We start from the raw sequence: 12352 nt of genomic DNA, 5'->3' as shown, positions 1-12352 counted from the left end.
GTTTCAGTGGTGTGGTAAAATCAGAAGCCAAATTGTAAAGGATTATTAAGAAGAGAGTAAGAGGTGAGGAAGTGGAAGCAATTACTATAGGTGACCTTTTCTAGGAGTTTAGCTTCAAGTGATTATATAGCTATATATAAGATACATAGAATGATATTTATTAAAACTCCTAAAGTTCTTACCATAAAATACCCTAGCATTTTGTGATGTCTTTTATTTACTAATTGCTTCATGTGTATTACCTTGCACCACCAATTAGATTGTAAACCTACTGAAAGAGAGTCCATGCTGTATTATTAGTTCCTCCCACAATATCTAGCATAGTTCTGAGATCAATAAATATTTTCTTGTTTGACTGGTTAGCTTAATTGCCATGCCTTTAGGGAAGAGTGAAGAGCAGTCTCTCTGCATAACGTTTCATGTTTAATAATATCTATACATATACATACATATACATTACTATGTAGTATGTACTCATGAACACTGTGGTAAGGATATATACTAGAATTTCAAGTCAGGTTTGATGTGGTTTAATTACAAGTTCTGTCTTTGTCTCTCTAGTCTCTTTCTCCTCCTCCATCTCTCGCAGCCCCCAGTCTTATGTATTTAAAATAAATGCACTCTGCATTGATAATGGGACATATAAACATTCTGTAATGTAAAAATCAAATGTCGAAAGTTAATTTAACTGATAAAATTATTGAAAAAAAAAGATAGAGGGCTTAAGCTGCAATAGCAGTTTATTCTGTGTCTGGCTGGAGGCAAATCCTTGTCATCATAGAAAGGCACCTCAGCTAGGATTGTTGTGATTTGATGCCTTGTTTGCTCTTTTTTCTGGGGATGTAAATAGCTGGCAAATTTTGACACACCAAAACATGAGTATTCCTTTGGTGTCCTTGTTTTAAATGGCAATATCATCTTTTCCCACTCTAGAAATATTTTTTTCCCATATACTGTTTAGGAAATAATTTCATTTCTATCGAGGATAAGCTGGTAGATATTTAACATCCCAGCTTTCTCAAAAATTTTGGTACTTCTAAGTTTCCTCTTGTACTAACATTTTCTCCATCACATCTTGAGTCTAGACAATTCTTTCTTTCTTTCTTCCTTCCTTTCTTTCCTTTCTTCCCTCCTCCCTCCCTGTCTCCTTCCTTCCTTCTTTCTTTCTTTTTCTTTCTTTCTCTTTTTTCTCTCTCTTTTTCTTCCTTCCTTCCTTCCTCCCTTCCTTTCCTTCTTTCCTTCCTTCCTTCTTTCTTTCTCTTTCCTTCCTTCCTTCCTTCCTTCCTTCTTTCCTTCCTTTCTTTCTCTCTTCCTCCCTTCCTTCCTTTCTTTCTTTCTTTCTTTCTTTCTTTCTTTCTTTCTTTCTTTCTTTCTTTCTCTCTCTCTTTCTCTCTCTCTTTCTCTCTCTCTTTCTCTCTCTCTTTCTTTCTCTCTTTCTTTCTTTCTTTCTTTCCTTCTCTCTCTCTTTCTCTCTCTCTTTCTCTCTTTCTTTCTCTCTTTCTTTCTTTCTTTCTTTCTTTCTTTCTTTCTTTCTTTCTTTCTTTCTTTCTTTCTTTCTTTCTTTCTTTCTTTCTTTCTTTCTTTCTTTCTTTCTTTCTTTCTTTCTTTCTTTCTTTCTTTCTTTCCTTCCTTCCTTCCTTCCTTCCTTCCTTCCTTCCAGAAAAAAACAATAAAAGAAGCTCTGACTTGCAGATTTGCTGATTTCTGGAGTGCTATAAATGCTGACATTGGGAACGGTCCCAGCAAAATGCATGCCATCTAGTTTCCCTTCCTCGTCCAGGATTTTGCCTAGGACAGCTTCTCCGGTGATGTAGTTCCCTCTCTGTTTAGCGTCTCTACCTAGGCGAGAGGAGGGGAGTCAGCTTCAGGGGCCCAGCAGCCAGTTCACGGTTCAGGGTGGGTGGGTGCGATTGAGAGCGAAGTGGGGACGAGCGAGTGCCCCGAGAAGGAGCCCTCCTTCACCTGCGCTCAGTCCACACTCACTGCTCAGGAGACAAGTGCCGAGGTTTTCTCCGCATCCTGCCATTGATTTTTGGCCCCTGCCTTCCGTGCTACACGATCCCGCTGCTTTCCTTGATTTATTACGTGGCTGGCCTGGGAAGTTAGGGTCAGTAGAGAGAAGCCTTCTTACTCCCCAGGTGCTGGCCGAAGGAAGGTTTCGCCGGAGAAATGAATTAAAAGTGAGCGTTTCTCTGTCCCTTCCCCCGCCCCCGCCTCAGCCCTCCTCTCCCGCATCTCAGTGGGCTTTCTTTCCTTGCCTCTTCCTACTCTTCTCCGTCTCCAGTTTTCTCCCCCTCGCGCTGTGGTGAGTTTCCCCCTCTCTCTGCCTCTCGGGCAGCCGCCAGCGGTGTCCGAGTTGGGAATGAGCCATTGGCTGCTGATTGCACAGATCGGTGCAGAGAGCGGACACACACACACGCACATGCACACACACACATGTACACGCGCACACACGCACTCCCATACACATACACAACTTGGAGTGCCTGAGCCTGGGCAGCTTCAGGGAGAAAGAACAGAAAGCAGTGCCCACGCCGCCGGGTTTCTCCTGCCCCCCCCGCCCCCCCAGCAGCTAATCTCCCCACCCCTGCCCGCCTCTCCCCGAGCCAGGGCAGAAGGGGATGGTAAGAATAGCTCCGGAAAGCCGCGGACGCCCCCCCGCCCTGAAGACCATCGGGTGCCCGCATCCCGCCTCTCCTTCTAGGCTCTCCCCGCAGCGCCCCGGAGCCCTCGCCTTCCGTGACCGCTCTCGCCCGGGTTCTCTGCCAGCAGCGATCCGAGACAGCCTGCGAGCAAGCGCTGACTCGAGCACTCTCTTCACCCCGCTACGGCTAACTAAAGGGGGCCCCGCTCTCCTCTTGCCTTGTGTCGGGGTCTATCCAAGCTTCCCCGCTCCAGCGCGCGAGCCCGCAGCCCGCCTCGCTGCCCTTGCCCTCCAAACTCCCGGACCGCCCTAAGTGCCCGCGAGGAACGGCCGAGCGCTCCCGGGAGGGCAGCGCCGCACGAAGAGGATGGCCGGGCTCCGCTGCCTACTCTACCTGTGGTTCAGCTGGAGCTACGCTAGCGCGGGGCGCTGGGAGCGCTTTCAGCAGCCCCCCCAGGGGTCCCACGAGGCGCTGCCGGGACAGCTGGCCCGAGGCACCGGCAGGAGCCCCGCACTAGAAACAGAGCCTGGGGATCAGGTGGCCCAGCATATGCTGCGCCTCTACGACAAATACAGCGGAGGTGGTCCTCCCCTGGCTGGGGCGCCCCGCAAGCCCAGACACCCTCGCCACGTATCCCTCCCGGAGGGCAACACGGTTCGCAGCTTCCGAGCTCTGGGAGCAGGTGAGTCTCCCTCCGTCCCCTCCCGCGGGGCAGTCCGAGAGGCCCCTCTCCGTGCGCGCGCGCGCGTGTTAGTGTGTGTGTGTGTGTGTGTGTGTGTGTGTGTGTGTGTGTGTCTGTGTGTGTCCCGTCGCCTCCACTTCGCCCGCACCCCTTTCCTAAGTTTGGCTGGGTGGTCTGTCAGCTCCGGACAGGCTGGGTGAGGAGGTCAGAGGGAAAGAGAATTGCACTTAGTGAAGACTTGCCAAGGAGTAGGGAGGGGTGCCGAGGATGTGGAGATACCTGTCCCGGGTGGGTAGAGGAAGTGGAATGGCACTGTGGAAAAGGAAGAGAAACGTTGAGGGGGAGAGGGTAAGAGGGACAGGGACACAGAGGCCAGAAGCACCTTTAGATGCTGTTGTCTTACAGTCCCTGTTCTTTCTGTTAAAGCTCCTCAAGCTGATGGTAACTTGGTGCCTGTGGAGATGCAGGTGCCACTGAGCGTCTACACCCAAATGAGAAATCTGGCTCGGAATGCTCATCTTTCCTTTGCATCATCTTTTCTTTTAAGATCTATTTTGCTTTTGCCATTGCTTTCCTTTCTGAATAGAACTCCCCCTCACACATGGTAAATTAACCCTTGTAACAAAGTATTAATAAAAAAGGAAAGGGGAGAAAATTCAGCAAAGTTATCCTGTGGGTCAACTGAGTAAGTTTAGGCAGGGCTCCACACCCACAGCCCTCTTTGCTCCACTTAAAAAATGCTTTTTTTCTTTTCTTTTTTTTTTTCCCAATTTGCAGTACTTCTGTCAGTGCAGTAATTTCTGCATAGGGTGTAAAGCTATATTAAATGTGGTGGCTCCTTGGTTGAGGAAATAACCATCTGATATCTGGTTTGTTTAAAATCACCAGAACTTTATCATAGGTGGATAAGTTTTATTTTTGTTTTTTTTTTTTTTTTTTTTTTTTTGTTTTTCTGAGAATTAGCTGTATCCTAGAATTAAGAATGGGTAGCAGTGTTTGTGAACTCTTCAGCATTTGCAGGAAAAAAAAAAAGTTGTTCATCCTATCTTTCAACACAGATTATTTTAGACTGAAATTTATTGCTTAAGAGATTATTTCCTGGCCCTGCCAAGCAATATATAATTTATTGTTAATATAAACAGTTTGGGAGATAGATTTCTGGATGATGTCTATGCCTGCAAGCTTTGAGGATACAATTGTCCATTGTGGTAAATGTGTGTGTGTGATAAAGGTAAATTTAACAATAAATCTTCAACTGTAAATCTAGTTAACTGTGAATCATTAAGATGCTCCAGCCATCTGTATCACCCCACTATTTATGTCAAAATTACTAGGCAGTGATTCCCAGAGCTCTGATATGCATAAGTCCTGAAAAAAAAAATCACCAAGGAAAGTCCTGAATTGGACTTGGAAATGCATTTTGGGGTTTAAGGCATGATGACATTTACAGTAAATATGAATTATGCTGTCAGTATGAAACTCTTGAGCTACAGTCTGAGCTAAAGCAGATTTATTTTCAGCGGAGTATTATATAAGAATGATCTGTGAAGAGTCAGCAAAGACTCAGAGAACCACATCCATTTTGCTGTAGAATAGACTATCCCCTAATTTGAGTGATCAAACTTCCCCAAAAGTCAACCACATCTGCTAGTTTCCAGTTATGTGAAGTGTTGAGAACAATTTTATATTGAAAATTGGAGTGGGGTCAAGATGCGGAAACTGGAATATCATATGCTTTGAAGATCATCCAGGCCAACTGCTTAATTTTACGAAAAAGATGAAATCACACAAATTCAGGTGAATTAAATGGTTGAATCATACTGATCCAACTCTAAGTCTTCTGATTCCAAATCTACTCAGATTAGCATAAAGGAATGGGATGTTGATGACAGCTCATGTCTATTACTAGATGGTAATCTGGTTAGTTACTATCAATAAGTGTTAATAACTGGAGAGAACAGATATCATTTTAGACATTTTAAAAAGTTAATGATGTTGCTGATGAATTGCAGAAGCTGAAGCAGGAGGAGTAAAGAGGAGGTTGGAGAGACCAGGAAAATTAACCTCTTCATTCATATACAGCATCCAGTTTTTCATCAACAGAGATCTGATGTGTTTGATTTGTTGGTATTTTCTAATGAATATCCATTTTGGTTCCAAATCTCTTAGGAAGCTGCCCTGCAGAAAGAAATATCTAAATCCTGGTACCCAATGAATTGAAAGACTGAAATACCATCTCTGAACACATGTGATTTTACTCCCAGGGAATGGTTTCAATAGTTTGCAGAATTTTTTTTTGTGAAATTCATAAATGAATGAAGAGTGAACAAATGAAAAAGGATTTATTAAGCACTTACAACATACAAATCACTTTGCTCAATGTCAGGAATGCGAAGAGAAAAAGTAAAACGGTCCCTATTCTCAAGAAGTTTGCATTAAATGGGAGAGACAATACATAGGTTTGCACTTTTCAGATGAAAAAGGTCTTACATGATCCTTAGGGTGCAGCAGCAAAGAAGATAGTAATGCATCTTCATTAATGTCATTTCTACTGACAAGCATATCTGTTCTAATGTTGAATCATTTAACAGAGCCAAGTATGTGAGTCGAAAATTTATTTTCTTTACGAGCTGTGATTGCTGAGGAGAGAGTGTGCTAGCATGCACTCTCCTCCATGAGCATTGTTTCCCAAGATAATAAAGGGCTAGCCTGGAATTAAGACAAATAAGTACAGTTTTGTATTTGGTTTCTAGATTGCTAACTTGAATCTTCTTTGATCTAAGAGTAGTTTTTTTCCTCAACAAAAATACACATATATTTCAAAAATATATTTTTTTCAGTTACAGAACTTCAAATTTTCAAATAGAGTTTTTAATACTTCATTTTTAATATCAACTATGAACATTTGGTGTTTTAAAACATTGAAAAGCTACAATATGAAACAGTGGGGAAAACAATCCATAGTTAAGTCAGGTACAAGAATCTTAATCCTAAAGCACCAGTTTTTAATGTCACTTTATTTAAAGGAGCCCAAATTGTAGATTTGGTTGATTTTCATCAGTCTTACCCAATAAACAGATTTTCCACAATTTTTATGAGCTTTCAGTAACAATTCCAACTATGAATTACATAGACTTTCTTGAAGATGTCAAAGTATTTAACTCAAGAGAACAAATTCATAGGCACCCCCTGAGAGAGAGAAAAGGAAGGATCATGTGCTAGGCAAGTTAAACTACCACCATCATTTCAACCACTATTTCCCCTCATGCTCCAGTGGAGATATTCTAGAATTGCAATGCCCCAAAAGACCAATGGCCCTTCATTTGGCCTAAAGTCTATAAAGGGACCCCTCACCATAGAGAAAGGGCCCTCTTTCTTTCCCACCACCCAGGTTAAGAAAAAAACTATAAACATTGGACAGATAAACCAAAGAACCAAGGAAATGGATTAATACATTAAAAAGCCTTGAATTTTTCTAGCATATTAACTTAACCCACCTATTATTTCATCCCAGGAGCACCTCCTAGAAAGGTGGCTTATCCTGGATTTGATCCAAAGATGTTTAGATATTCAGTTATTAAAGGACCTTGATGGCAAAGTTTCACTGAGAAGCCACAGAGAAAGCATTCCAGTTTCACTGAGAGTCTTTGGCTCTAAGCTACATTACATTTTGCTCTCCCTATTCCTCCTTATGACATGTATTCTGGTAGGGCTGATGAAAGCTGTGTGGATTAGCAAATTGGAAATTCTTTATAATTCTAGCCTATATGGTCTCAGGGCATGTGGAACTCTTCAGACTATATTAAAAGTTCAGGCTGAACTATTGATTAACATTATTTATTGTTCTAAACCTATAATAATGTCTTTGGTTGAAAACCAGCTCCTCGTGGTCTCTTTTTGATTACTTTATACTTAAATTATTACTTGCTGGTAGGTGGCATTCATCCTAAATATACTTTTCACTAACCTCTTTTCTCTGCTTCCTTCATTGATGCCATTCATTTGGTTTGCCAAAGTCATAAATTTGCAGTGCTTATAAGTTCCTGAGATAGGAAAGCATTTACAAAAACAATTCAACCTATTAGGTTTTATCTTTCCTTTGGCAAGAAATTATTTATTAAGTTATTAATGGCAGCAATATTCAATTCCATAAAAACCATGGTCACATGTCACAGGTTGGGAGGATGGAATGAAGGGTATGTGATGAATTTTTATTTTTAGCTATTGTTTTTTTTTAAATTGGCCTTTTTAATCTTTTAATAAAAAACAGTGCATTGGGATTGTCTTCTTTCTTTGCTAATTATAACCATTCTCATAGTTAATTATTTTCTTAATTATTACTACAAACTTTCTAAGGTGTACTTAGAAATTGCTTAAATTTCTAGAAGTAGTTTTTTTGAAAATGGAGGTTTACTTCAGTGGGCAATATAACCTTTTAAAAATATCATCTAAATTTTAGAGTTAGTTTATTTTGTTTTGTTTTTAACAGTACCCTCCTTTCACTGAAAGAGAAAATTCATTATGAGGCATTTCCCTTTATCAAATCAATAACTGTTCATCTATTTAAGAGTTTTACGTCATTGGCTAGGGCACTGAGAAATTATATGATTTGCCAAGGTCACAAAGTCTGGATGCATGATACAAATTTTCCTGATTCTGAGGCCAAATGACTATCTATTGCCCCCCACTATTTCCTACGGAATGCAAGTGAGCACTTAGACCCACACATGAATCTCCTGGCATAGTAGATAGAGCACCAGCCCTGAAGTCAGGAGGACCTGAGTTCAAATCTGGTCTCAGACACAACACTCCTAGATATGTGACCCTGGGCAAGTCACTTAACCCCATTTGCCTCAGGGAGGGGGAAAGAATAACAACATTGTAGCTTTCCCATATTTCTGGTTATGAATGGGTGGACATTCAGAGAGATAACAGGGAATCAAGAGGTGGAAGGTCACACTAATAGAAGCAATTCCTGTTTAAAAAAAAATTAAGAAAGAATTATCCTGTGATAGGTTAGAATTTGGCTCAAAACCTAATTACTTTGAATTTCCTGACCTCAGAAAAGTAAGCTGCAAATGAACTTTATTTCAATTAGTTAATATTTACATTTAAAGGAAACTAGGATATTTGGAGAGGGATGGTAAAAGTAATAAAATGATTGCCTCCTTAATAAAGTATTTACTTTGTTGTCAAGATCTTTTAAAAACTGAAGATTTTAAAGATAATATAAAGTTCTGTTATCCATGCTAATGAAAAAGAGAAGCATCAATGATGCATAAATAGTTTATGATTAGCTTTGTATCACAGACAGATATGCTTAGAAAGTGAGATGGGGCACAGACCCAATAGAAGAGATCTCTAAAATTGAAATTCCACTTAAGAAAATTTAAAATCAACTCAATAATTAAAATAAGTTCTTAAGATTAAAAACATTTTAGTGAATATATTTTTGTAAGGACTTGAACAATATTCAAACTTTTCCAAGCATTAGTATGGAGATAGGAGTATGTAGGGCCCTGAAGTTCCACAGGTCCATTGGTAGACTGTTGTTCTGAAATTCATCTTTAAAACCTCTCCCATATCATTCTCAGATGTTTTTGAATTGGAAAGAATGCAGATATGCAAAATTCATAATGAATTTCTTAATATTATGTCTCAGAATACAAGGAATGTTTCGTTCTTTTCTTAAGCTGAGTATATTGTTCCTAGAAGATTTGAACTGTTAAATTCTAGAGGGCAGTAGCAAAGTGATGCACAGGATAGAGTTTTGGACTTAGAGTCAGGAAAATTCATTTTCCTGAATTCAAATCTGGCTTCAGACACTTATTGTGTGACTCTGGACAAGTCACTTAATCCCGTTTACCTCAGTTTCCTCATTTATATAACGAGTTGGAGCAAGAATGGCAAACCACTCTAGTATCTTTGCCAAGAAAACCCCAAATGGGACCATGAAGAATTGGACTGAAGAACAACAACAAAGTCCTAGAGACAACATGGCCTAACCTAAGTTCAGATTTTGAGTCTGCTACTTAATAATTGTGTGACTTTCCCTGTCTGGGTGTTAATTCTTCCGAGATAAATTGAGGAGATTGGACTAGATAGACTCTCAGCTCTAAATAGGGTCTCAGCTCTAAATCTATGATCCTATGATGAGAGGAACCTCCATGATTTCATATCCTAGAATCCTTTTCTGAACTTAAGTTCAGAGAAGTTCTTACATAGATTTGTGGGAAAGTATCCTCCTATTACTTGAAATTATGGGATTGATTGATATTTTGAAATTTATTGAACTTACTATTTGCTTCCTCAAAACAAAGTTCATTAGAGATAAAATAAGCTAAAAATATAAAACAGGATAAAATAAAATCACTTTTAAAACTAATAATATTGCTGTTCAATATTTTAGTGCAAGACCCATTTAATAAAATCAAGCTGTCTTATATACTATATTTTATTTAAGAAACATAAGATGGATATTAAAAACTATATAGAAAACCCAGGACAAATTCTTAAGCGTTAGCATAGAGAATTTGATTGAAAAATAATTCCTGGGGCAGCTAGATGGTGCAGTGGATAGAGCACCAGCCCTGAAGTCAGGAGGTCCTGAGTTCAAATCTGACCTCAGACACTTAATATCTTCTAGCTGTGTGACTGGGCAAGTCATTTAACCCCATTGCCTCAGCAAAAAAAAAAAAAAAAAAAAAAAGTAATTCTTTTTATAGACTATTTCCACAGACACTCTAATGTGGAGAAATAGTAAAAAGTTTTTCCTAGATACTGAAAGAAAAATTAGAAAATGAAAATCCCTTGATTCTTTACTGCGTAGGAATACACTCAAACATCAAACATGGCAAGACATTTTTATAAAAGAAAAATTCACCTTAAGTTTACTTTTCAAAAATTTTACATTGGATACTATGTTTTTGTGAAGTTAACATTTTTTCAACACCAAATTCTCTTGTAATTTTAATACTCATATGTTAAAAAAAATAGTATATCTTTATTTGGGTGGTGATAGTGGAAAGACATTTTGCCCTAATAAAAATATTCCCAGGGTATGCCAAGTTCAATCCAGAATGAGTTTGGATGGCTGTGTTCTGAATCCATGAATACAGAATTTTTATCCTGGAAATAATGACACAGTCTTGACAGCAGTGGGGCAAATGCATCATGATATCAGATCTAAACTATAGTAACTGACTTTATAACTAAATTGCCCTTGTGACTGTCCTTTTTCAGCCCTTAAATACATATGGCAGTCTATAAAAATGCTGTTGTGTCCCTTATAAATGTAAACACATGGTATGATAATGGAATGCTTCCATCATATCTACGCATAAGAATGTCTCTTGCAACATACCTTTTAATCTTTGTGGTGACATCAGGTTTTAAATTTTTTATTGATAGTTTTAGTTTTATATCCTCAATACGATCCTCTCCTCACCCATCCCCCAAGGTACATCCTATATAAATATAGCAGTCCTGCTTCTGGTCCAGCCCTCATAGCCATCACTGGGCTCCTGCAGAGATCCTGCAGATCTGACATCTACCAAATTCCAAACAGCTGCCATTCACAGGGTAATCAACCAGCCAAGCTGAAGAACCCGTATGGAGGGGAGAGAGGGGCAGAATGAGCTACTCAAGCTGATCCACCTTCTCCACCACAACCTTGATCACCATTTTCCCTCAGATCTTGATTGAGACAGCCCAGGAAACCTCAGCAATGTCCTTCAAACACCAGATCAGTTTCCACCCTAACCCTCAAAACTATCATGGAGGGGAGAAATCACCATAGAGATCCACTATTCTCATCACTATTAGCAATACTTGGAGACTGTCACTAATAGCCACATGTGCACAAAAATCTGGTAGAGATACCACTATTTCTCCTCAGATCCTGATAGAAAGAGGCAGGATCCTGAATTTGAAAATAGAAATGCTTCATTCCCAGTGCCCTCAGCCATCAATATGGAAAGCAGCCCCTATGGAGATGTAACCTGGCAATTGCTCCTATAGGTAGAATTCCCAAAGACTGAGAAAATTAAGTTCTTGTCACCAAAGTCCTCAGGACTATCAAATGGTTCAACTTCAAGAACTGATAAATTTTTTTTTTCTTACTAATGATTTCGCTAATGGAAATGACATTAAATAAAAGGCATTTCCATCTGCTTTGTAACTGCTGAAAACCTGTTTATCTTGTCTCCCCCATTAGAAAGTGAAATTGCCTTTCTTTTCTGCTTGTCTCCTCAATGCTTAAAATAGGACTTTGCACATAGTAATCATTTAAGAATTTAGTGATTTATTCATTTATTCATTCATGTAAAAATTTTTTAAAGTTATTTTTGGTTTTGATTTGAGGGGTTGTTTTTTTCTTTAAAGAGAGTTCAGCAAAATAGTTTTAACCAAAATAGTATAAACCAAGGCCAATATTGCATACAGAATCCAGAACCACTTCAGTTAAGATGGTGGGGTTGGTTCTCATATATATCCTTTGGGACCAACATTAATAATTATTACTTTTCCTTTTTGGATTTGGGAAGTGATGAATTTCTATTATTATTTTAAAAATTATTATTATTAATAATATCAATAAAACTATGTTATTTTCACCTGAATTTCCTCCTGCTTTCATTTTAAAATATTTTACTCATACTCTTTAGTTTGATTTTTCCTTTTTTTTACATTATTTAGTATTGCTGGATCAAGGAGTAAGCACAGTTTGGTTGTCCTTTGGGCATGGTTCCCCTTTACTTTCCAGGGTGGTTGGATCATTTTGTGGCTCCCCAGTAGTGCATTGGTGTTCTATTTTCCCCACATTTTCTCCAACATTTGTCATTTTCCTTTTTGGTCATAATTATTGTAATCATTGTATAAATTTTCTCCTGGTTCTGCTTACTTTACTACTCATCAGTTCATATATTGGTCGTATGAATTCCTCTCATGTTTCTTCATATTTTTGTCATTTACTGTAGCAAAAATACACCATTATATTAATTTCCTTTGTTCAGCCATTTTCCAATTG

At 39.2% G+C, this 12352-nt stretch overlaps 1 protein-coding gene across 1 annotated transcript in view; it reads left to right on the top strand.

The window, feature by feature from the left end:
* The first annotated feature begins 2456 nt into the window (after positions 1–2456).
* Positions 2457–12352, top strand: part of BMP3 (bone morphogenetic protein 3) — a 37248-nt gene continuing 27352 nt past the window's right edge. Inside the window, exon 1 of the mRNA XM_074272851.1 lies at positions 2457–3327. Coding sequence (XP_074128952.1) covers positions 3012–3327 — 316 coding nt within the window. The 5' untranslated portion in view covers positions 2457–3011. The remainder of the gene's footprint in view (positions 3328–12352) is intronic.

The sequence above is a fragment of the Sminthopsis crassicaudata genome, chromosome 6 (assembly GCF_048593235.1).
Source record: "Sminthopsis crassicaudata isolate SCR6 chromosome 6, ASM4859323v1, whole genome shotgun sequence".
In the NCBI taxonomy this organism is placed as follows: domain Eukaryota; kingdom Metazoa; phylum Chordata; class Mammalia; order Dasyuromorphia; family Dasyuridae; genus Sminthopsis; species Sminthopsis crassicaudata.
Note: the sequence above shows the minus strand (reverse complement) of the source record. Positions and strands in the feature narration are given on the sequence as shown.